Raw genomic sequence first — 27,045 nt, forward strand, 5'->3', positions numbered from 1 at the left:
ATATATGAAACATAAATACTGAAAAGAATAAATGACAAAATAAAAACAAATTAAAAAAATTGCATGCATTTAATATATTTTAGTATTATGCGATTTATGTATGTGTTCATTTACTAATATGCCATATATTTGTAGAATTTATTTATTTAAACATTCATTTCTATATATATTGGTCCTGCATAAATGTGAGTGCGTGAGTCATTTGAGGTCATGTTCAAGTGCTATACATCGGAAACTGATAGCGTGTCAAAGTACATTTTGCCTGCAGTGGGAGTGTAAGGCTCCTTAACCTTGATGAGTTTTCGCTGCAGAACATTTGGTGCGCTCCTGAAGTGTGACGAGGTCCCAGACAAAAACTGATGAAGAGAAACTGTCCCTTGCTCTAACCTCGTGCCACTTGCAAAACCAGAAATTGCATTTTTTTTGTTGGTGCAGTTTCTAATTCATATCTGGAGGCGACTGTTTTGATTTTATCCCAGGCTTTCCTTTGGATAGATAGATCGAGAGATAGATAGATAGATAGATAGATAGATAGATAGATAGATAGATAGATAGATAGATAGATAGATAGATAGATAGATAGATAGATAGATAGATAGATAGATAGATAGATAGATAGATAGATAGATAGATAGATAGATAGATAGATAGATAGATAGATAGATAGATAGATAGATAGATAGATAGATAGATAGATAGATAGATAGATAGATAGATAGATAGATAGATAGATAGATAGATAGATAGATAGATAGATAGATAGATAGATAGATAGATAGATAGATAGATAGATAGTCTCTACATTTTTGTTTACATTTGTTTTGCTCTTTTTGCCTTTCTTATTGTCACTTCTTCAGTTTGTTTCGTTTTCACACTTGGACCTTCTCCTTCCTCTCAATTACCCTCTCCTTCTTGCATGTTTTTTTTTCTTTTTTGACTCTTTCTCCCTCCATTTTACTTGTGTTACTATTGCTCACTTTTCTTCTCTTTTTTATTTGCCTCTCTTTTCCACTCTGTCATACTGTCTCACGCTGTTGTAAACTCAATTGTTCACGCTGTCATGATTACTGATGCGGGGCACCTGAGTCTTCTCCGTTGGTGCTAACAGCCGCGGACCCTGATTGGCTGTTGAACTCTTTTTAAACCCCCGCCTTCCTGTCAACATTCGTCGGATCGTCTGGGAACCTTAGCTACACGCAAAGCCAGCTCTTTTGACTCCTGACTCTATCCTGCCCTGTTTTCCGTCTGATCTGATCTCGTTTACGTTTTTGCTCCTCCGTCCATGCCATCGACCTGTTTTTTTCCTTGCTCTCGACACTGCCTTCGCTCGACATGGAAGTGCCACTTCCGCGTTCCCCGCGATCTGCTACCCGTGACCGACGATCACCGGATCGTGGGTGGAAGCCCTTTCCTCCTTCTAAATAAAGCTGAGTAAAACCAACGCAATTGGGTCCCGTGTCCGTTCCTGGTCCGTGACACACTCTGATGTATCTTCTGCTGTGGATATTATCCATCCATCCATCCATCCATCCATCACTAGTAGTGCCTATTTCTACTGTTCCCGTCTGCTTCTTCACCCCGCCTCCCTACTTCCCTTTTCTCGCTCTCCTCGCAATCCCATCCATCTCCCTCCCAGCCTCATGAATATTTGTCCTTATAGCCTGATGGCCATCAAAATGTCCCAGGGACAACTAAACAAAAGGGAGGTGTCAAAAATAGCAGTGGAGTACATTTTTGTCACCAAGCGGTGACCATCCAGGGGCTGGCGTATCCATGGCAACTAGGCCAGTAAAACAAAGAATAGGTTTTTAAAAAAACTGTTGAAAGATGCAATGTGGGTTTGGGCATTCATGACAAACTCCGCCCACTCCTTGATGCACAGGAACCTTAATTGGCCGATGTGTTGCCTTGGTGACAAAAAATAGTGTTTTTTTTATTGTTTAACTGCATGTTCTTCTACCTCATGGAAGGAAGATGATGCACTTGAAAATATATTGTCATTATCCTTCTTTCTTAGAGTATTCATGGAAAACATATTGTTGTGTAACCACAGTTGAATGTTAAATATGCACTTATAATGAAAGTAAATCTCCTCATTATTAAGCACCCACACATAATTAAGATAATGTAGGTAGAACAGCAAACATAATTAGTTTAATCTGCGTAAGCTTGATAAAATGTTTGCTAAACTCATGCTAGTTTATCGTCCTCTCCCTCTCTCTCGCTCTCTCTCTCTCTCTCTCTCTCTCTTTCTCTCTCTCGCTCACTCAACGTTCTCGCTTTCTTTTTCTGTCTCTTTTTTTCAGTCTTTTCTCTCTATTTCCCTCAAGGATTTCTCTCTTTCTTTGTTTCTCTTTTCCTTTTTTCTTTCTTTCTCTCATTTTCTTTTGTTTTGCCTCCTTCTGTCTCCTTTTGTTTATCTCACTCCCTGTCTTTAAGTCTCTTGCATTCTCTTCGTCTCTCTTTCTCTCTGTTGTACCCTGTCTCTCTCTTTCCTTATCGCTCTGCCTCTCTTTTGTGTCTCTCTTTTGTTTTTCTTTCGCTCTAATCTACAAGTCCGGCCCCCGCGAGAGTGCTTTGTCAACCATGTAGCCCTCGACTCAAATGAGTTTGACACTCCTGATTTACACGAAAAATATAAAAAGCCTAGTTTTTACTTTTGTTGTGTATATTTTTGCATGCAGTACATGTATTTTGTCGGTTAAATCAACGTGTTTTATAAAAGAATCTCCAAATTTATCAAAAGCAGGGGTCACCAACATTTTTCAAGCTGAGAGCCTCTTTTAGTTACCAATTACGGCTGTGTGCATCCAGTTTGATATGCATACATATGTTGTAACTCTGCTGTTACCATGTCATTAAAACCACAATAACAGAAAATCACAATGACGCAGCACTGGTGTGCTATTTTCAGAACAGGTCAGCGGGCACCTCAGCTGTGGGGCCTACAAGGACCACATTGGAGATCTCTAATCTAAAGCAATACCGCATTAAAAACTGAGCAGATTGATCACAAATTGATTATCAAAGAATTTTAAGAAGGAAAATTAAGTAAATTATTTATTACTATTTAAAAACGTCTTGTTTTTCCGGCTGATAATTTTGCATATTTCACTAATAATAAAGCTTAAAGTCGAACCCCTCCTGTGTGGAGTTTGCAGGTTCTCACTGTACTTGTGTGGGTTTCCTTTGAGCACTCCAGTTTTCCTCCCACATCCCAAAAACATGCATGTCAGGTTAATTGGCCGGTCTGAATAGTCCCTAGGTGTGAATGAGCGAGTGAGTTGTATGTCTCTGTGTGCCCTGCGACTGGCTAGCAACTGTTTAGGGTGTCCCCTGCTCACTGCCCGAAAATAGCAGGGATGGGCTCCAGCGCCCCCGCGACCCTACTGAAGATAAGCGGTGCAGATAATAGATGGATGCATTAAGCTTAAAGTAAATCATTTCATCTCATCTCATTAGCAGCACCGCTTATCCTCAGTAGGGTCGCGGGGGTGCTGGAGCCCATCCCAGCAATTATCGGGCAGTGGGCAGGGGACACCCTGAACTGGTTGCCAGCCAATCGCAGGGCACACAGGGACAGACAACTCGCTCACTCATTCACACCTAGGGACAATTTGGACCGGCCAATCCACCTGATAAAATGAAAAAAAAAAAAAAATCATTATAATATTAACAAGACTCCTTAATTATGCTTAAACTTTTTTAAAATTTAAAAAATAATTTTAAGTACATTTTCATTTCCTACCAAAAGCAGTTTTTAAAATTATCAGGATAAAAGAACATAATACACGTTTTCTTTTATTTCTTTTATTATGAGGGTATTTGAATACAAGCAGTTTAAAGGGGCTGGCTTCTATATGAGTATTTACAGATATTTCTAACAAGATACAGTGGTATCATCTTACTTTTGGTGTTAGTAATTTGGGGTGGGGGAGGCAATTTATTTTTAAATAAAGTAACTAGTAACTGTAACTAATTCCTTCTTTTGTCCAACACTGTGTACATTCCCCCCCAAAATAGCGCTGCTTTAAATGAGAGTTTTGCAAATCCTTCCAAAATTGCCTAAGCTAAAATGAGACTGCAGTAAATCCCCTAAAAGTTGTGTCGAGCATTTAAAATAAGACCATAATCTGGGTTCAGACCTCCGGTTTATACTGCATTAGGTGCACCTGTCTGCGTGTGAAGCAGTCCAAAAATAAAGCCAATATGGCGGCATCCAAAGCATCCGCCAGCTTTGAGTCAGCGGATGCCGTGACGTAGAAACCAGCTCGCTAGTCCTACGCCTTTGCTTCTATTTTCTTCCAAATACACACAAAAGCAGACACACAGGCTGCTGGGGTAGGAGGCGGATTCTTTTATGAGTCATCTCGTCTTGTGTGTGACGCAAGAGCATGAGTGAACACGATTCCGCACCCACGTACACACCAACGTCTCACTAACGCCGCTAGATGCCAAACCAACACAAAATCATCACACGCTGTCCGTGTCCTTGTCGACAAATCTATTTGTTTTTGTTCTCTGTGAGTGCTTCGTACCTCAGACCGGTTCTTTGATCTTAAATCCTTGCTATACTACAAGTAAGAACCGGGAGACTGCATATTCCCGTTGAATATTGAATACAGGGCTGTGGAGCCATTCTCAGCAAGAGGTCGGTCTAATCTGAAATCGTGCCCAGTCTTCCATCCATCCATCCGTTATCAGCACCGCTTATCCTCAGTGGGGTCGCAGGGGTGCTGGAGCCCATCCCAGCTATCTTCGGGCAGTGGGCAGGGGACCCCCTTAACTGGTTGCCAGCCAGTCGCAGTGCACAGAGAAAGACAACCACTTATTTACACCTAGAGGTGATTTGAACCAATTAACCTGACATGCATGTTTTTGGAATGTGGGAGGAAACCGGAGTGCCTGGAGGAAACCCACACAAGCACGGAGAGAACATGCAAACCCCACACGGGGGGGCAGCAGTAGCTGGACTTGAACTCCGAACCTCTGCACCGTGCGGCTGGGCACTAACCACCCATCTGCCGTGCCGCCCTGTGTCCAGTCTTAAACTGCCTTAATCAGTGGTGGGCTGTGCATTTCACACCTAGGCTTTCACCAGTATTCACATTCACACGCAATCAATCCAACCCTCGATAACTTTTTCTAAGGCTATAAAACGTTTACTTTAATAAAGCCCCGAGACATGTATAAAGCGTGAATGATAGCCTCACAAAATTGCGGTACTAATTAGGAATGTAGACACAATTTACGCAACAACAAAAAATTTCATTTGTGCACAAACTCTCTTTTCTTTCTTCAAAAATATTTATCTTAGTCGTATAGATCGTCGGGGGGTTTCAGTTCCAACGAGAAGTTCTTTTCTGTCTCTGTTATGGCTTTGCCATCAGTTTAGTTATGTGCGCTGGCCCTGTTAGAAAAGAGCGAGTGGAAGTTAGAGAGACCCATTTAGACACAAGAGACAACTACACGTGTTTGTAACTGTGCGTAAGATTCTGAAAGAGCATTACCTGTAAGTATGAGAGTAACAATATGATGTTCAAGTTGAAAAAGGTGAATTGTCACCACATGTGAATGTGTAGTTTCCAAAGATAATTATTTCAGTCACGTGACTTTCTGTTGCTTGAGCGTAACATGCTATCATCATAATCGAGGCATGTATAGCCTAAAATGTATTTGTATTATTTTTACAGTTTTACACCTGCCACACAAAAATGGGTCACAACCATCCAGCCATTTGTGACTTTTTTGTGTAAGTGTTTAAGAGCTGGATAGTGGAAAAGGTTTCCATGAGGCCAGAACAGTCCCAAGGGAACTAATGCTAAACGTCAAGCATGTTACATTGTATTTCTGTCGTAATTTTGTATTCAATTTAGGGCTCAAATAGGTCCAGAAGAAAAATCCAGTGGAAACTGGGATATTTTTCCGCACATTTCATTGTGATATGTCCGTTCCTGCCAACAAGCCAATCATAGTTGGTGAAACCCTTGACGTTTCCCCAGCTAGAAGCCACCAGTTCCGCCATCTCAATATCCGATTCGCTAAACCAACAGCTTTATCGACACTTAATTGATGCCTGAAAAACTGATTGTGAAGGCTTTCGGTTAGATTTCTGACCCTGGCAACAAGTAATGGCTGACATGTGATTAGCCAAATGCTTAAACATGAATGCACACATCAGGAGACAGCACAACTACGGGAAATACAATAAAATAAATCCGACAGACAAATTGGAATCAAGTATTGATGGACAAACTATCATTAACATCATATATTTCAGATATTTTTAGGCCAGCAAAGAAGGCCTTGAAGGTCACTGGTCTGACCCACCCACCCACACAGGGGGTCAACTCAGCCTCACCACTGTGGCAATATGAGACCCAATGATCTTAACTGGTTCAAACTGGATAATGTGTCCAAGAGTGCTTCTAGCAAGCAAGGACAGGTCACAGCAACGTAGCGGGTCAGCTCAGGTCTATTATCTAATTCCTGAGAGGCCTAATCTTACAATTTTCTTTCTCCAACACCAACTCCTTAGGATACCTTATCCTTCTATCATTGACCGCTTCCTCGGCTACTGCATATTTATTTGATTTTTGTTTTCCTCCCCTCCGGCGTCTGACACTTTGTCCTCCTTCGCTCACGCTTTTTGCCAGCCACCCCCCCCACGAACACAACCCCTCCACTCATCAGCTCCTGCCACCCTCCTCCGCCATCTCCAGCACTGCTGCGAGCATACTAAACACAAGTTCCCTGATTACTTTTCTCCCAGAGAAAACGTTAGATACAACTCGGCGGCTCGCCGGCGCTGCCTTTGTGTGTTGCCATGGCGACAGCCTCAGCACACTTGGCTTTATTGAAGAGAAGAGGGGATGTGAGGGGAGTATTGGAAGAGGGGCAAGGGGCGGGGGTGGGCGATTTGCGGGGATCTATGGTATGCCGTCACAGAGTGAATAGAGGAAGCCGGAGGGGATACTTCACATTTTCACATCGCCTTTAATGAAAAGCCTTCCACGTTTATTTAAAGCAATATTTAGAAAGACAAATATAGAATTTTAAGCTCTGGCTGTGTACACTGAAACTTTACACCTCTTGTTGTTAATTATTTGTGCACTTGCTGACCATGAATAGGAAATGGGTTATCCAGTGAAATTATCAAAAGAATTTCCGTTAAGTAAATTAACAAAAAAGACAATAGAATTGGTTAGTGCTTCTTCCCTTACAAATGCAGTTCCTACAAATGGCTGTATTGGGAGCCAACATTGGTGCACACAGGAACGTGTACAGCAACTTCAAACAACGAGTAGGATATTAAATACTGTGTTTTGTTTTAAACGATCACTTTTATTCATTTAGAATCTCTCGCTGCAAGAAAAACCGCCAATCAAATTAGTTTTTCTCTCAACCAAACTTATCCTGGGAAACATGAAAGGGCTTATGTGGGCATTTTCCCAATTTGCAGACAAATTTGTATGGTTATGCTATCAAACTCTTGGTTTACAAAATTAATAATGTAATCTTAAAATATATTACATTACAATTTAATGTAATATAAAATAACATAATATAAAATGTTGTAATATAAAAAAAATACAGTATAGTAGTAAAATACTGCTGATGAGTACATCACCCACACACCCACACAGTACATATCCTTGAAAGGAAAGGAATATTGTGATCAATATATGGGTTAAATATATGTCAGTAATACTGTCAATAATGGTCATTCAGTAGTGGGAAATCACAGTACTAAGTACCGATACTGTCACAATCCCGCACTCTGAGTTCTGTTTCTCCGTCTGTTATCTCTCTCACTTGCCCTTATCTTATTTTGTCATTCACTTCCCGGTTCTATATTGCTCCTCACAGTTGTCGTCACTTGTTTTGATTTCCCCGAGGTTTCTCTTCCTATCACTACTTTTCTTCTCTCCTTTTTTCAGTACTCTAGCCCCTTGGTTCCTTGCTAGTTCATTGTCTTTTTCATCATGTTACAAGCACCCATGTCACAGCGCTTTTGTTTACTTTATTCTCCAACTAAACTTTTTTGGTGCATAAACATATACTTTTGCTCATTTAAACATTTCTTAAAGGGACAGAATGTATAATTTAGTTGTATTAACATAACCTTCATTTATTAAAAAAACAATATTGATTTGAATATTATAAAAAAAAAACTATCAAACAAATATCCGTTTTTTTATATACTTGCAGGGCTAGAAATTTGCATTCATTTTCCGTAACAATGAGGGTTACCTAGAGGGAGCTGACATGATTGTCCGCCATTTTGCTGCTACGGGTACCCAAAAGCTTCAAAAAGGCTGGGCCAAAAATGAGATGGAAAGTAGTGCCATTTGGTCACTTTGAGTAGTTTTTATTCTACCTTGTTCTTTTTACCACACATTTTCAGGAGCACAACAGAATATAGAGACTATATATAGATCTATTGTTCAAATAATACAAGCTGTCCTTTCAAGCAGCAGCCAAGAAACCCAAAGCCATAACTATGTTACGAAGAGGTATAGGCACAATAAATTGCTGGGATTTCTTCAACAGTACTCGGAAAGATTTTTACATTGTAATTTATTGCAAGTGCATTTGTTATTAATTCCATTTTAAGATATCCTTACTTTTTATGGGACTCCTATTTTAAATGATGGTGTTTGATGTGTTAATATAATTTGAACAAAAATCAAAAGCAGTTTGAGCAGCTAGTGTGGCCAAGTTCTTGGGACTATATCTTCCAATGGAGGAATCTGCCCCACTAAACTGTGGAAATTTGGAGGGCTGCCTCATTGAGATAGAAAGATGGATGTCACTCAACTTCTTTCAACTCGGAAAAGACCAAAATGTTTACTTTTGGTCCATTTAAATGCCGTGATTTATTCTCAAAAAATGGTCTGAACATTGACAAATGTAATATCCCCCAGAGTGACTCAGTCAAAAATTTAAGTGTCACATTTGACCCCAATCTGTCCTTCCAAACACATGTTAAGAATATTACTAGATCAGCTTTTTTCCATCCTCGCAACATTGCTAAAATTCGCCTCGTACTGTCTCAGTCAGATGCGGAGATCATAATTCATGCGTTTGTCACCTCGCTTCTCGGTTACTGCAATGCACTACTCTCCGGTCTCACAAAGTCCAGAATCAAGAGCCTGCAGCTGGTAAAAAGGCTACAGCGAAACTTTTAACTAAGACAAGCAAGTTTGATCACATTATCTGATTTCAGCTAACCGGCATTGGCTCCCTGTTAGCTTAAGATGTGATTTTAAGGTTCTGTTAGTGTTGTACAAAATCATGCATGGACTTGCTCCCTCATATCTTTCAGATTTAATTTCGCCTTATGTTCCGGTCTGGAGCCTTAGCTTTGAAAATGCTGGTCTACTAGTGATCCTAAGAGCCAAGAAGAGAACCGCAGGTTCGAGAGCATTCTCCTTCCGGCCCCCAGTGCTGTGGCCCCCTCTGCTTCCTGAAATTCGATCTGCAACCTCAGTGGAACTGTTTAAATTTATGCTTAAAACACACTCCAATTATCTAGCTTATTAATGACCTATAGTTCCTGTTGACAATATCTGTGTATTATTTGTTATTGCAACATCCGTTTCAGCCTGGTCATGCTGGAAGTGGGATTACCTCATGTGCGGTCCCTTCTCAAGGTTTCTTCATTTTCCTCATGTTGAGGTTTTTGAGTTTTCCTTGCCCTCATGTAGGTTTTAGATCAGGAGATGGTGTAATAATAGTCTGTGGTTTGCAATAATCTGATGCCCGTGCAGCCCTTAGTGATTAGGGGTTCCCAAATAAACATGACTTGACTAGACTCACTACCGACGGGCCTTTGTGATTTTATAAGAAATCAAAAATGTAAAAAAGGAAAAGAAGATGCCTTGGTGTAAAAAAAATCTAAAAAAAAAATTCGACACATACACCTACCCTGTAGTAGTCCGTGCTGTAGACGTCCCTGGACATGCCAAAATCTCCAATTTTGACCAGCAGGTTCTCACCCACCAGGCAGTTCCTGTTGGAAGGGAGGCAAAACACGTGAGCCGATAAAACGTTGCGTGCCGGGTAGTCGGATCACATATTGATTGCATGCTTGGAAGGAGCAGAATAACTTTTAACATTTGATTAAGGTGCATCGATTTACTATACCCTCCACCAAGAAATCTGGAAACAACACTAAAATCATAACCGTAGAGTCGTGAAATTTTGTACAGGCTTCCATTCATCTGTTTCTTGTATTAATTACTGTCATTTGTGTATTTCAGACAATTATAATTGATCAATTACTTGTTTTTGAATTTAAAAAAATCTTAATATTCAATTTACTTTCATATTAAATCAGAATCGATGTTTTTAATTAGATCACTTTTGGCAGTACATCAAACAGACTTTGCAGCTGCAGCTCAGGAGGTAAAGCGCTCGTCTTAGGATCAAGAGGTCAAAGGTTCGATTCCCGGCTCCTCCGTGTTATATGTGTAGGCAAAACACTGAAACCCTAATGCCCCTGATAGTTGCCTTGCATGGTTGGTGCTGCTATTGGTGTGTGTATAAGTGTGAAGCATATTGTAAAGTGCTCTGTCAGGTCTTCAGTGACTTGAAAAGCACTATGTATGCAAACCATGTTCTCTTGGAATTTCAGGCTTCTATTATTCACAAGTTCTGTTTTATATTTTTAGTATTTTTCCAACCTGAAGCTAATTCATTTCAGCTTTCCTCGTTAAGTCGAGCAAAAAATAGAAATGTTCTTGTTTCTAGTGGAAATGTCTTTTAAAAGTACATTAATATTTAAAGATTTTTGTCACAATAACACGGTTTCGATATAAAATTCAAAAACAATAACTAACAGACTCTGTCTTAATGCTTTCCCATTTCAATTTGTAGCTCACAAATATTTTTTGCCACCGGCAGCTCGTCACTTATTACATATTTTACATTTTCAAAGTCAAATATATGTAGTTTAATGCACACAGATTTGATGCAACAAATTTATGGAATGCTTTTTCGGGAACATACAAGATTATTTTTTGCTTAACCACATAACAAAAGTAGAATTCTAGAAAACTTTCTGGAAAGAAAAAATCCACAAAAAGAAGCTAAATACATTAACTACTTGTTTGATTTTAAAAATAATTTCCTGAAGGACATAATCAATAATGAAATGTAATAAAAGACCTGTTAAATGATCCTTTTTTTAACTTTGGAGTTTTTTATATCCAACAAAAAGGAGATGGTGGACAGTTCTTTCTAGGTATGTGCCATATTGAGCAATTTCTTATTCAAATCTGACACAATATTGTCGTTGTCATATTACAATATTTAAAGGATTATATGTGAGCAGATGGTAAAAACATCTAATACAGTTCTACTCATATAGCTGCAGCAACTCAAATTCCAAGTTCAATTCTAATCAGGGATACTTTGGCCACCTACGTTTAAGACCCATACTAATGTGTCAGATGAAGGAGAATGTAAGACGTTTGGTCCTTTACACAATGTTTCGTTGTGTGCTGGTAAATGCAGGTAAATGTTCTTTTAGTTGATATAAAGGGTCGTTTATGTTATTTTTAGGTTAGTGTATTGTTTAAACTATGTGTAAAATGATGACCTCAGGTAGTAAGGCTTTCAAAATAAACTAACAATTTTTCACAGCTGTTACATACAGATTTACAGTATTTTACCCCAACCGGAATCGTTCACGGTATTTTGAAGACACATAAAAAAATTTTGTCGCTAAATCCTTCCATTGTTGTTTCGGTTATCACACTGAAAGGCAGTGGCGTGCAGTCAGGGGAGGCTGTTGTGGCTGTGCCTCACCTGTCATCATGGAAATACATACTTCAAAATATATCAAATTGCTTTATTTATTCAGTGGTGAAGTTCTCTTTCGCCTAACTTCACAATTTTGGGATTTTCTTTCTCAAAATCGCTGTATTTTTACTTTACATTATGAATATTATTAATACAGTTACTAGGTAATGTAATACTGTGGCAAACATCTGCAGATGCAGAGTGAGGCACACAATTCTCTTACCTTATGGCAGAGGGTGACAGTGAGACCAAAGATTTTGATATGGTGCACACCTCAGCCCAAAACACTACAATTAGTCATAGTATTAGAAAGCAGACAACAAGTCAAGCTACCTGTAATTTTTTTTCTCGTTGGATTGACTTTTTGTCATAACGGGGGATTAAATTTTTATTGGTACATTGATTCAATAGGAACGGTATGTACTGTTTTACAGTGCTGAGCTTCGGCAGATGCAGGAAAAGGTATGCAATTTTCTTGCCTCATGGCAGAGGGCGATAGTGAGACCAAGGATACTGATTTGGCCCAAAACTCAATCAATAGAATTAGTGATAGTATTAGCAAGATAACAGAAGACATCCAGTATTTTCTTGTTACATGGACTTTTTTCAGAATGGAGGATCAGCTTTCTATAGATACATTCATTCAAAAGGAGTAGCACATAGACTTTATTTATCAGTTGAGGTAGGAGAATAAAAACTTTTTTTTGCTATGCTACAGTTGATATATTGCTTTTTTTGCCCTGCCACTCAAATGATGAATAAAAAGTAGGTTCAATTATTTGTAAATCTGCCTCTGCCTCACCAGACATGAACCTAACTGCACGTCATTGCTGCAAGATCCATATTTTTATAATATCGTTTGGATCCCTACCTTTTACTCTCCACTCAACCTATTGCTTTTATGATACAGCTCATTTCATACAAATTGGCGAGTCAAGTGTCAAACCTTGTGGCCAGGTCGCGGTGCACAAAATGCTGCGAGGCCAAGTAGACCATTCCGGACGCTATCTGCTGCGCAATGTGCAGCATCTGCGACTGAGTCAGCTCCACAGGTCTGGTGGTCTGCCCATCCGACATCAGAACCGCATCCGGACCGTGAGCCCTGCAAGAAAATGCCTCATTAGCTTTGTCCTGTGTTTTGTGGCCATCATGTTCACAAAAAAATGAAAAGGATTCATGCCTGAGGAACTTATTGAGGTCTCCGTGCTTCATGTACTCGAACACCATGATGAGGGGGTCGCTCTCCACGCAAACGCCGTAGAAGGTGACAATGTGCTCGTGTTGAAGATTGGTAAGCAGCTCAGCCTCGCGGTGGAAGTCTTTGCGGGCATTTTCGCTGGCCTCTTTAAGAGTCTGACATGTAAACACAAAAAAAACACAAGGTGGCATTTTATTAAGCTGACAAATGGAAAAACATTATGCCACGGCGTGGAGATCAATTAGTCATGTCTGCCGAATGGAAAAAAAGAAAATTGGCCCGCCTTGTAAAAGTGAGTTACGGTAAATTAAATCTCGCGGGGATTGATTACAAGAAGGAATTATAGCCGTAAGCGCAGATGAATAGTTGGGAGTTGTATTGAATGTCAGCATGCAGAAGAAAATGATTGGAGCATTGGGAACATCAGTTATGCTGTCAGGGTCTAGTGCGCCTCCTCCCAGTAGGGGGCGCCGAGCGGGTTTGGGACTAGGCACCACACACCTGTCCCCAATCATCCTCACCCTTTATAATAAGGTTTTAATCACCACACTTCTCATTTCATTAGCTGCACCGCTTATCCTTAGTAGGGTCGCGGGGGTGCTTGAGCCCACCCCAACAATCATCGGGCAGTGGGCAGGGGACACCCTAAACTGGTTATTAATTGAAATCCCTATTTTTTAGCATCCCTTCCTTACTTCTTGCTTCCCCCACATGGGTCCATCACCCCAAAACCTAACATACAAAGCTTTACTTTTCTATCAGTAAGATTTTCTTTGAGTGGAAATTGAGTGGGAATTCCAGATGTCACTTTATTGCATGAGTTATGAGCAGGTCTTGTTTAAAGAGTCATCCAAATTGTGTTGTTAAATTTTGGTAGCAATCTGACAAGAACACAAAGCAAATTTTGCCTGCACCCTTCGTAAGTGCTTTTTTAAGTTTAAATTTTTATACCACGTTTCTGCCCCATGTAGGGAGGACAAGCACAAACCCAGTTGCACTCATCATGGAGAGCATTTTGGCATACAGCGTCACAGTTTTAGGAGCACAGGAGCAGACAGAAAAACATTACAAAGCGTAACCAACCCAGCTCAGAAAATTATTGGCTGCTCTCTGCCCAGTCCGGATGCTGGTTTACAAAACTGCGGCACAGCCAAAAACATTATAAAGGACTTCTTTTACACAGGCCACAACCTTTCCGACCTGTTGTGCTCTGTTATGTGAACAGGTCCCTTAAAACAAGGACTCAGAGGATAGTTTTTTTTCCCAGGGCCATCACCACCCTAGAGAAGCACACACGAGTGTGAAAAAATATATGCCTATGTGAAGAAACATGGTTTTTCACCTTATATATTACTTATTGTGGAATGATGTATCTGCTAAACATTATTGCACTATTTTTCATTGTATGGTTGTTACAATGAATTTCTAACTTTGGCTAGTCTTTAAGCACAACCTCATAAATACTGATGCCTGTTTATCCCGACTTTTCTTTTTAAATTTTATTTAACTCTCATGTTTTTAGAAGGTGTTTATACTGGAGTTCCATGTCTAATCTCAATGTCAGCACTGTGTTCACTTTCTTGTTATTAATGACAATAAAAACAATTCCAATTCTAATTCTTTTTCAAATTCTAAAAACACTCTTTAATGCTGCGATTGAAGGCAAAATAAAACAATAATAACAATAAAAAGCTGTTATTTCTGTAATTGAATTCTGGTCATTTTTGCTGATTTAATGAAATTCACCAATCAGGTGTATTTCTATTAATCATTCAATATTAGTTTGAATTTTTAGAGAATTACAAAAAAATCAGTCAAATCGTATTCTTGAAATTCTAAATTGAACTGATTTGATTCATTAGTATCCATACCCAGTACGATATTTATTGTCTTCGCGTCTGTTTTAATTTTCAAACAACCTTTAGACTCTTACGGTCAAAAGACTGTAGAAAATGTGGAAAAGGTCCTCAAATATCAATGGCTTGATTAGTATTCAATGTCACTTTATTGGCTATGTCCAGACTGAGCTTCCATCAAAACAGTTATGGATTATAGCCCAAATTCTTGGTTTGTACGACAAGCGTCCTAGGCTCAATTGTTTGTCGGAGTATAGCCCATGGACTATGCAATCAATAATCAGGAAATCACAATAAATGGTTTGGACCAAAATCATTTCTTATTTTCCCCTCAATTTACTTCTACATCAGAAACTTGCTAATTAACTGGCACCAGAAGTAATCCCTCCTGTTTCCCACAGTCTTAGCACCAGTGAGCAGAGCCTCTACCATTAAGTGGGAGTTGCCTGCATCCCCTTCCACAATGGTGCACAACACATCTCTTTTCTTGGCTTGTGTCTACATGGCAAGATTCTTCATTTTCCAGTTTGGGAACATTAAAGTGAACCCGACTTAGACACCGAAGCGGTCATTAAGAGACACAGCAAGTGGTCCCGAGTGGTCAAAGAAACAGAATCTGTGGTTTTTCAGTTGTAATGTTAAAATGAAGGCAACATGCATCATGACAAATCCTGGAAACTAGTACTTTCCTCTCTAACCCTAAGGTAGTTGGTTTGGGACCTGTAAAACCATAATTGACAGATTATAAATTGTTTTTATGTTAGTTGAAACTGCACTGTCCACACCCAAATTGCTGTTATTCAATATTTAAAATATATATGAATAAAATAAATCTGACATTTCTGTTAGAAGTAAATGTAAAGAAAATACAAACACAAAATGATGTCCAAATACTTTTTTTCTCTTAAATTTAGACGCAATTTGGTTTTCTGGATCAATATCAGATTACGTAATGGAAAATCAGATTTATTTTAAAACCCAGCACAAGTTACTAATACAAGAAAACAATATAAACTGAAACCAAGAGAGACAATCTAACTATATTTAAGTTGTTGTTTTTTTAAATTAGGATCAAATTAAAGTATCTCCTCATACTATCATATAACCTACCCTTATTTGGGGAGTCATAAAAGCCAGTCTTTCAATAAAGTGTTGGTTTTCAATTGGAGGTAAACCCTATGGTAATTTATGTCATCTGGGAATAATAACAGTGAAGAAAAAGCTATTTCTGGAGTGTTTGCATGCTGAGATCTTCGTATGTCCTGATTATATTCCTCTTGAATGCAATCTGTCGGCAATCCCATGAGCCATGGGTTGCGTAATACGCGTTGGTGACAGAGCAAAAACGTCAAGTCAAAAGCCGACACAGGAAATGAAATGATATCAGCTATATATGCGTCTCACATCCGAGCAGGAAAATATATGCAATCGCTTTTGCCCTGCATGAATAATAGATAGTCTTCCGACTGTATATGCAATGCATATGTATCCCCATCCCCATTTCTTTAAAGAAACAAACATAAGCTCTTGTTTCAGGTCTTGTTGCAAGGACAAGTTACTAAAAAAGCTCAAGGGGCAGAAAAAAATGACACAATGACCTGGTGGCAGTGAATGCTGAGACGCCAGAACCTGAGAAAGACCATAGCCCCTGCCCGCAGTTTTTATCCCCTAATCAGGAACATTATGGGTTGTAACGCGAGCTGATGTGACAATGCACATTACAGTAAAAAACGAAGGAAATACAATATTGAGTATAAATGGAAAATATGTTAGTGGGGTTGAACATAATTCAAGTGGGGGTGCGGAGAAAAGGCCATCTGCAGGCCACAGCTGGTTTGCTTTTTTTAGACTTAGATCATATTATGCTCCATAAAAATAGAGGTCAGGTGACTACAGATATTGATCATTGATTTTGTAAAAACAGCAACCGCAGCAATATAAGGAAATAAAAAACAAACCTCACCTTGAGACAGATTATTATTTGATTCATTAAAATCATTCACAATGTAATTTTTCATATCACTTATCCATACTTTCAGCACAACACAGCACTGATTCTAAACTGGATTACTTCAGGACCCACTATTCCCAAAGGATTGTGCAGTATAAAGCAGTGATAACCTGCATCGCATATGAGCAATTCCCTAAGACTACTTTAAAATAGCCACATACTAAAATAAATTCAAAATATTAATAAAGTGTGTACCTAAACATCTATAACCATTTAATTATATAATCAATAAAGATTAAGACACTGGTAGAACACTCAAAATGTATTTTTTTGGAAACAATTTAACTCATAGCAGCGCTTCAATGGCAGACACTCGTACGCCATTTCGTATTTTGCAATAGTTTCCTTCTACAACTCGATCGTTGTTGTCACTGTTATCCACTTTTCCTTCCTTTTATCACTAACTTTCCTAGGACCCATTATTAATGTCAAAAAAAGGAAATAAAACGTGCAAAATCACAATAATATGAGATGTGGTCCTATAAATGCGCTGTTTGACTGAGCAAGTAGAAGAGATCGAGCAGGACATTATCGCCATCTGCTGTTAAGGAGAGTTATCGGCCCACCGTTTTTTCATTCTTCTTATCATAATTTTGCTAAGGTAATTGCCCGCTGATAATGGGTTCACGACCAACTTAAATAAATTCTTCCATAATTCCTTTTACGATTAGCATATAATTTATACATGTAATTTACTCAAACCCCTTAGGCAAGGCAAGTGTTTTTGTGGCAGACGGAGCTTATTTTACTCTACTTCTCAGTATAAAAAAGTTTGTAATAATGTAATAATAACATAGTAACAACATAGTAATAACATAGTAATAACATAGTAAGCTATTTTAGAAAAGCATATCAAACTGCTACCCCTTTACACTAATCAGTAACCAAAAAGTAGCACTCAATTTCCAAAGGTTTGGTGACCCTTGTCATAGTCAGTAAGTTATTTTATTCAAACAAGGGCAAAGTTATTAAGTAAATTTACTCATTTTGGGTATTTTTCATTCGGCTGTGTTTTAAAGTTCTTTTTTCAGGAAAATAGAACACTCATCAAGTGTTTGTTTAAGATGAAAATACTTGTATAAAGAGGTTAAAATACATTGATTACACAGTAAAAATATTTAACTGTATTTTTACGGAATGTATCTAGTAAAATGAAACACTGGAACACGTACTAAGAGTTAAGTTTTTTTTTTTTAACAAAGAAAATAAGTGGGAAAAAACTGTATTTTTAAGAAAATTTACTTTTGATTTTACAATATTTGTCTGTATTTTTCTGGTAAAATGAAGTGCTAAATATTTGAGCCTCTAATTAGCATTTTATTATAAAAACGATTAAACACTATAGCAAAATAGAAAAAAAGAGTGATTAAAAAGCACACTGTGTAATATTTGACGAGTGCTACAAAAGAGAAGGAAGAATACTATCTATGGAATAACCAAACTTCACAATTTCTTATTGTTTTGCCCAGCCTCTTTCTAGTTTTTTTTTTTTTGGGGTACCCTTGGCAGCAAGGTGGGGGACAATCATGACGAGGTGAGCCCCAAGTTGTGTAAAATAAATACAAATGTCTTGACATACAAGTATTTAGAATAATAGGTTTGTATTGTATTTCATGTATTTTTGCTTATTATTTTCACAAATATTCTTTTTTACAAGGGTATACATAATACTGTCCCTTTAAAAGCTAACAATTAAGCAGAATACATTTATCTGCAAATGGAAATTATGCGGGCGCAAGGGGTGATTGTGGTTAAAGGGCAAAGAAAAAAAACAGGGGTATATTTTTAAAAAGTACAGAAATTGTGTATTCCCAAAGACAACCCTATCTCCGGTTTCCATAACTAATAACCAACCCAAGGTCTCGTTTCATAAAGAAGAATTTGAAACGACAACTCTGAAACCACGAATATGCGTTAAAGGCATAAAACATTCATGCAAGTGTAAAACATGATTTATTTAACAGTGTGGCGTGGCGAGCTGCATCCATTTTTTTTCCTACAGCACGTGGGTCTACGGCGGCGATGCCGTGAAAGGAAAATTTACAAAATTCCAAACACTCGCTGCGGGTTGACAGCAATCAACCATGATGAGTCCCTGAATGCATCGTCGAAACCTCAACGCACCGATACAGTGATACAGTGATGTATGTAACATCCTATTTGCCGACATTTCTCGTGTAAATTTTGTGTAAATTATAACTATAACCTTATCCTCCTTGTTTTATAACCTTATCTTCTCTGTTCCTTTATCTTCTTGGTTTTTTTACCTCACTGTGAATGTGTGAAACTGGAGTGTCATGCCCAATTTCGTTGTCACAATATGTTTACCCATTTTATAACAATGACAATAAAGGTATATTCTATTCTATTCTATTCTAACACGGCATGAGTAATGCTTTGCTTGGTGCGTTCAGGTCCCGCGACGAATAAAAGCAATCTGTGTTCTCGCGCTGGGGAGGAATTCAGTCATGCACATTTAAATGGGATCATTGTTGAACGTGTTGGTGATGGATGAACTGCAAATGGGGTTGTGCGTGTTTATTTACGTGTTGTTAAAGAGTGCCTGTGATCAATGCCATGTCGTCGTATACAGTCAAGTACTGTACGTAAGTCAAACTTGCCTTCATCTAACGTGCCAATGGCTGATTGATAGCCAAGTCTTAAGTTGGGATCATTAAACTCAGCTGGAGTGTGCAATAACTGTGCATGTTATTATGACGTGCTCAACGTATGTCTGGAATGTTGCATATAGTACATGACAGACTCATAGGGTAATTACAGTATGTGGACAAAAGAGTTGGCCAATGGTTATTAAAAGGAAAACGCATCATAAATGGTAAAAATATCCAGTACAGTACTTTGTTATTCCGGTACTCATTCGGTTCTGATGCTGAACACTCCTGCATCTTTAACTTTATGTAAAACCTTCAAACTGCTAACATCATCTGTGCGTATTTCTATTTACATATAAAGTGCAACTGACTACAGGTATGGCGGAGGTGTCTAAAACACAGAATATAAGGATGCTGATTTTTTCCTCATAGAGATATTCTCCCTACTGTATATAGTCGCATCCAAGTTAAATTTACAACTGTAAAATACAATACTCAAATTAGCTTATATACATATACTTATCTGTGTGTCACCAGAAGCGAATGGTAGGCAGTGCGTGGGTAGGGGGCAGGGTTGGACAGGAAAAAGTAAGAGACCAGAAATCAATGGGGCAAACGTAACCACAGAATTTGCACTAATCGTGTGATGAATTTTTTTTTTTTTTTTCAATTTGTCAGATTAATATTTCAATACACCATGCCTGGACAATAAAACATCTTGGGAAGTATCCAGAAATAGAGAAGGAGATCTTTGAGTGGTTTGAAGTCCAGAGATAAAATGGAAATGGAGTGTCTCAGATTGTCAGGACCAGAACGGAAACAGGACCCACTTGCATGACATTTACCACAAGTTTTATTGAACAATCCGGTGTTCGCTGGGCGCGGGAAGCAAGTCGCTCTCGTACTCGGATTGTGATCCGAACACGGAAGTGGATCTTCCGCAGTGAGCGATGGCGGTGTCAGGGGCGGAAAACTGGTCGGTAGCCGGGACTGGGAGAGCAAGACGTGGCCGGGGTAAAAAATGAGTCGTAAGGCAGAACGGGAGAGTAGACATAGTCGGGAACAAAAATGGGTCGTAAGCCGGGACGGCAGAGCAGACGTGGTTGGGATCCAAACAGGTTGTAGCCAGAGACAAACGGGAGCAAAAACGGGACCAGCGGGAGTCTGGGTCAAAAAAGGCTTGCCTAGTATACACGGAGATTCGCAGACGGACTGACAACAGGGGACTGACAGGACAGGGTTCAAATAGCAGGGAAGCCAATCTGTCAACTAGCCACAACTGCCGCCACAAGGGCGGGGCCAATTGGGCGCCATGGCAACTGTGTCTCAGCCTAGTGTTCGTTTGCAAGCTTTCAAGACTGCATAGGGCAGGAAATATGAAGGGTTCAGTAGTTCCACAGATTGGTGTAACCGTTTTTTTTTCTCCATTTCTTTTACAGCAGTTTTTACACATAAACGATAATTTGTATCTAGATAGGTACTTTCAGAGTAACGTGCTACTTTTCAGTAATCTAGGGGTAACTGAGTCACTTTTTAAAAAGAAAGTTACTTGTAACCAACGTTCCCTCTAATTTTCCACAGTTCTGAGCGTTTACACAAAGTCGGTGAGCAACGCTTGAAACAACAGTGAGCCACCATAATCCCAAGTGTGGCAAGATAATTAATTATCAAACATGTCCAAAACTTGACATCAAGTTACATTTTGTTGAGTTTCCGGCAATGCAAAATTATTTTTCACTTTTGAATGAATTGACTCATGTACTATTGCAAAGGTTGTACGGCCTTACAAACGTCGTTTGTTCGCATAATATTAACATTTTGGGGGGCTTATTTAGTCGGTTGTAAGATACAGAACTGTACTTAATCACATTTTTTAGTGGAAATACAATGTTGTCAACAAGATTCACTTGATATACAGTAATTGGAAATTATTTGAATGCAACACAAACTTTTTATTCTTTTTTCGGTGTTTTTTTTTCTACTTTTTTTTTAAATTCCTTTAAAAAAATCTCATTGTTACTTTTTTCTTTTTGTTCTCTATTTACTTTTTTCCTATATTTCTTTCTTTTCTTTTTTTCTGGCTTTTTTCTAAACTTTTCCTTCTTTTTTTCTTTTCCTTTTGTTTCTTTTTTTCTCAGCTTTTCACTACTTTTTCATTTTGGTATTTTTTCCTTTTTTGTTCTATTCCCCCCTTCCTTTAAGTCAATTTGTGCATAATTTTACTTAATATTTGGTCATGTTGGGATTAAAGAAGCAAAAACAACCCGAAGAACCGTTTAGGACCCGAAAGAGCCGGTTCCTTTTTAGTGAGCCGAGCTAAAGAAGCCGGTTCTCGACATACTCTACTAACTTTACTCAACTTCGTTCGACTTCAAAATACCGCATTTAGGACACAACGTCAGGGGAACCCGTGTATTTTTACCTTCATGCACTGTAACTTTGACTTAAGTCGCTTCCTAATAAGTAATTTTGATCCCTCATTTTTGTGCACTGGCTAGATTTTCTTGTGCGCTGAGAATGTGCGACCAGTGCGCAATTGCGCACGCTTGCAGCTTAGAGGGAACACTGCTTGTAACTGCTAATTATGATTTTTCTAGTAACACTGGCCAAAGATGAAAATAGCTCAGGGATCTGGTCAATTGCTTGGACATACTATCAACCCAGTTTAGGATGGAAATCAGCACGGAAAAAAAACAAAAGTAATGACCTACAACCCCGAAGTTATACTACAAATGTCACCATCCACCAATTAAATTAAATATATTGGAGTTGTCATGTCATAAGACTGGTAAGAAGAAGAAATCAGAATAGCTCAAACACTTGCTAGACCTAAAACCATCTGGAAAGTCAAGAAAATCGATGTGAAAAAAAACAACAAAAAACCTCATTCCACTGGTTACTGCCATCATCATCACCATTTGCAAGTCATGGATTAGTATATGTAACAATTTATATTTATTCTCATCTCATTAGCTGCACCGCTTATCCTCAGTAGGGTCGCGGGGGTGCTGGAGCCCATCCCAGCTATCTTCGGGCAGTGGGGAGGGGACACCCTGAACTGGTTGCAAGCCAATCGCAGGGCACACAGGGACAGACAACTCGCTCGCTCATTCACACCTAGGGACAATTTGGACCGGCCAATTCACCTGAAATGCATGTTTTTGGAATGTGGGAAGAAACTGGAGTGCCCGGAGGAAACCCACGCAAACAGAACATACAAACTCCGTATATATATATATATATATATATATATATATATATATATATATATATATATATATATATATATATATATATATATATATAGTGTTTGAATTCTGCAGCCATCAATGGAGGTGAAAGAGTTCATAGCGTCATCTAGCTAATTAACGAAAGCTTTTCAACAGCGATCAACTTGTTTTAATACAAAAGAAGGAGACTTCAAGCAGAAATTACAGTTTCTTACTGTTGCCTCAGGCAGTTATTTAGAATATGATGAAAACAACTAGTTAACATGAAGCTACAAGAATTTTAATGAATGCCTTTCCACCAAAACGTGGAAGGTCATGCCCCCAATTAAATGTTTAAAGAGTGTTGTTCAAAAAACTTTCAGGAAATTGAACTGTAAATATTTTTTCCATCCGCTCCGTTAAAAGCCAGGGTCCAAATTCATCAACAGGTATGAAATCCTATCAAACAAAGCTGTGCCCCAACTAATTACCGGGTGTGTTACTCTCATAGAGGAATAGTGTTGGTTAACGGACCTTCCGCCATTTGATTTAATGGCTAATTAACGCAGGGCAGAACAAATGATGTCAAATCTAAACAAGCATTCCCTCCAATAGTGACCCCCTTCTAATTGAAGCCATGCCCTAATTATTCACTGGCCGTATCATAGTAAAAGAAGAAATAATAATCGCTGTGAGGACCTTCCAGCAGTTGACTGAATTGCTCATTAGCATGCATACTAAAACAACCCAACAGTAGATTTCCTGACATCTTTGGTAAACGCTGTGCCCCGGTTACAGCAGGTGCATCTTCAAGGGAGAAGTGTTGCTACAGGGTGATTAACATCATTTCAAGGAGCACATTTCCTCAAATAGGGGCTTTTATTCGACTACACGCTGTGCCCGGATTAATTATTGGGTGAGTCATCCGGGTGGGCGGGGAATTGGGGAAGGGGGTATGTTGGAAGCCTTTGGGGTTGCTATCAAAGATTTCCAGTGGTTTTGCAAAGATAAAAAGATGGATTTCTCTTAATTTTTTGCATCTTTGCCCCGAAAAAAAATATATTTGGATTGTTAGTCCAGTTCGATGTTGTGACCTGTTCTCAAATACTGTTCTGACACTTGACAAATATAATATCACCGAGAATGACTTAGTGAAAGATTTGTTTCAGTTACATGTGAAGAATATTACTAAATAGATTTTTTCCTTCCTCTCAAAATTGTGATGCTGTCCCAATCTGATGCTGAGATGATCATTTATGCATTTGTTACATATTCTCTTGATTTCTGTAATGTATTTCTCTCTGATCTCCCAATGTCTAGCATCAAAATACGGCAGCAAGCTTTTCTGGTCCTTTTGTACAGGACCAGTAAGCTTGATCATATTACCCCAATTATAACTGATTTACAGCGGCTACCTGTCTAAGAATTTTTCTTTAAGGTTCTGTTGCAAACATACAAATGTTTGAATGGATTTGCCCTATCTTATCTTTCTGAGTTGACTGCGCTCTATGTTTCTGCTGGCAGGATCCGTTTGCCAAATAGTGGTCCACTTGTGCTTCAAAGGGCCAAGAAGAAAAATGCAGACTCAGAGACGTTCTCGATTCAGGCCCCTGTGCTGTGGAATGCTCTAACTTCTCATCATAGGTCTGCAACCTCAGTGTTTAAATGTAGATTTAAGACAAACTTTTATTCTATAGCGTATGAGTGACGTTGGTCTAATGCGTTTGTCAGTTTGTCTGATTGTGTTTCTGTATAACCAAGAAAGGGGGAAAGAAGTTTAGATATGACAGCCATCTTACGCAGGCAGCCAGGTAGGTTACCCCGTATGTGAAAAATGCTGAATGAGCACTTTCATACCCCAATTTTAGGATATTTGTCTCAGTCTTAAACTATGTTTTCCATTGTCATGTACCAATGACCCTGCCAAAATGGTATATGCCACCAAAAAAAAGGTTTGGACCACAATTCCTTGCCCACATGTAGGTTTCAGATCAGGGAATAGGTGTAATAGTGGTATGTGCATTCTTTTGAGACTTTTTGTAATCAAAAGCTATAAAAAAAATTCATATCCATGGCGGGCACGCTTCCGATAAAAGAAAATACTACTCGCGCCAGACGGCAAGTTTTATTGTAAAAACAGCTTGTTTGATTGAAAAGTGAATTGTATGATTGAAAACAATTTCATCTATTACTGACAACTGTCTATAATGTTCTGATAGTTGATGCAGCAAAAATGGAGGAGGAAGTGGAAGAGGGGGAGGTGTGGTGAAATAAGGTGACTCACAGCATTCTAGCAGAGGGTTAAGGAAGGAGAGTGAGAACATGCTACATTAAGTAATTGGGAAAATCTCAGTCGAGGCGAGTCAATGGAGTTACTGGAATTGTGTAACTCTTTTAAACATGTCTCGTATTTGGGAGATTTCTATTCCAAAACGATTGATTTGATGATAGTACAGTAATGATAATGCTTATTTTGATAATGGATTTGTTTCCAATTTCAAAATAAAATGAAAACCGCAAAGAAAAATCCGAAATAAATAAAACCAGGCTTGAGAAGTTCTCAGGTGAAAAGGAAGTGGTGGGGTCTCTTGCAGGTCATGTATTGTTAATGAGAATTCTCTCTTGGTCAGATTGAGTTTCGCTTCCGTGACGGAGAGACGGATGAACGGATAAATCGGGATTTCCAGGGAGGCCGATGGGCTCAGTTCCACTCGGAAGTCTTTGGCTAGACTGGTTGCTGGCGACAAAATTTCACCATGCGAGAAGCAAACTCGGCAACAAACGGAATTAGAAAACGAAAGACAATTATTTTAATTTACCCGTGACGATCATATTGGCATCGACAAAGCCCAGCCTTTAAATGTACACATTTCTCAAGAGAATGTACACTTGGGTCCCTGCAGTAAACGTTTTAATATTCCGTCATGTTTCAGGGATGCAAAACTAACGCCACGCTCACAATAAGTTCCTGCCTAACGACATTACCGGGCATTATTTGTGCCCTAATGGTGGGCTTTAAATGGCGGCTTGATTTGACATGCGGATCTCTTCAATTCCCATTCACTCAAGACAATCAACAGAATGGACGCTTGGCAGGTGGGAATATTAAACAGGAAGCAAGCAATGTGCCTTTTAATTCAACCGCCATTGGCGTTACCTTGACAGCCACCAGGATCTTCTCTTGGTCAGGCGACAAGTTGTAGCACTCAGCTAGGAAGACTTTGCCGAAGGCTCCCTCGCCAAGTTCCCTCTTCAAAACAATGTTGTGTCTCTTGATGTGCTGGACAACTACAGAAGAAAAACAAAAAATAAGTCACACAAGCAGTGTCGGGACCAACTTTTTATAAAGGAATGCATTCCTGGAACGTCAATACTTTATTGGTAAAATGTTGTAATTCTTTTCTCATGGCTACATGGAGCGCTGCTGCGTTACTCATTAAATGCAGATGATGAATTACAAAGTTCCTCATCTGCTGAAAAATCCTGGATTACTCACATTGTCATATACAACCCCCGTTCTGCTAGCATCAATCTAGGAAGGGTGGGCTTTTTCTATTCACCTAAGAAGTACTACTGGCCGGAAAAGGGTGGCATGCTCCCTTTAGGTTGGGGATGAAATCCTGCCCAAAGTAGTGGAGTTCAAGTATCTCGCGGTCTTGCTCACGAGTGAGGGTGAGATGGAACGGGAGACCGACAGATGGATCGGTCCAGCGTCTGCTGTCTTGCGGACCCTGTACTGGTCTGTCTTGGTGAGGAGGCAGCTGAGCTCTTGATTTACCGGTCGATCTAGGTTCCTACCCTCACCTACGATCATGAACTTTGGGTCATGACTGAAAGAAAACAATCCTGGATACAAGTGGCTGAAATTAGTTTCCTCCGCAGGGTGGCTGGTCTTGCCCTCAGAGATAAGTCAGGAAGCTCAGTCATCCAGGAGCCACTGCTCCTTTGCATTGAGATGAGTCAGTTAAGGTGGTCTGGGCATCTGAAAAGAATGCCTCCCTCGGGAGGTGTTCCGGGCATGTCCACCAGCAGGAGGTCCCGGTAAGAACCCAGGAAACGCCGGAGAAACTACGTCTCTAGGCTGGCCTGGGAACGCCTCGGGATCCCGTCGAATGAGCTTGATAAAGTGGCTGAGGATAGGGATGTCTGGGCTTTCCTGTTAAGTCTGCTACCGCCATGTTCGACCCCGGACAAGCGAAAGACAATGGATGGATGAAAGTACAACTGAGTACAGGTATACTTAGATATTTCTCCTTATGGATACATTCTCCCTACCTATTTTACTCACATCAAAGCCAAATTCACGACTATAATTAAATACAAAATACACGCTTTTATTACATCAAAGCGG

General features: G+C 39.2%; 1 protein-coding gene across 6 annotated transcripts in view; it reads right to left on the minus strand.

Annotated features, from left to right (window-relative positions):
* Window positions 1-27,045, minus strand: part of ntrk2a (neurotrophic tyrosine kinase, receptor, type 2a) — a 149,387-nt gene that overhangs the window by 26,700 nt on the left and 95,642 nt on the right. For 4 of the 6 annotated variants that reach the window (XM_088336050.1, XM_088336049.1, XM_088336047.1 and 1 more), the window contains 4 exons: window positions 25,852-25,982; window positions 12,989-13,161; window positions 12,755-12,910; window positions 9,925-10,015 (listed from right to left, as the gene is read on the minus strand). In XM_088336050.1, coding sequence (XP_088192176.1) covers window positions 9,925-10,015; window positions 12,755-12,910; window positions 12,989-13,161; window positions 25,852-25,982 — 551 coding nt within the window. The remainder of the gene's footprint in view (window positions 1-9,924; window positions 10,016-12,754; window positions 12,911-12,988; window positions 13,162-25,851; window positions 25,983-27,045) is intronic. The other 2 variants (XM_088336048.1, XM_088336046.1) reach the window with 1 other exon arrangement.

This window comes from Urocampus carinirostris, chromosome 5 (genome assembly GCF_059441175.1).
Source record: "Urocampus carinirostris isolate Australia breed hairy pipefish chromosome 5, RoL_Ucar_1.0, whole genome shotgun sequence".
Taxonomy (NCBI): Eukaryota; Metazoa; Chordata; class Actinopteri; order Syngnathiformes; family Syngnathidae; genus Urocampus; species Urocampus carinirostris.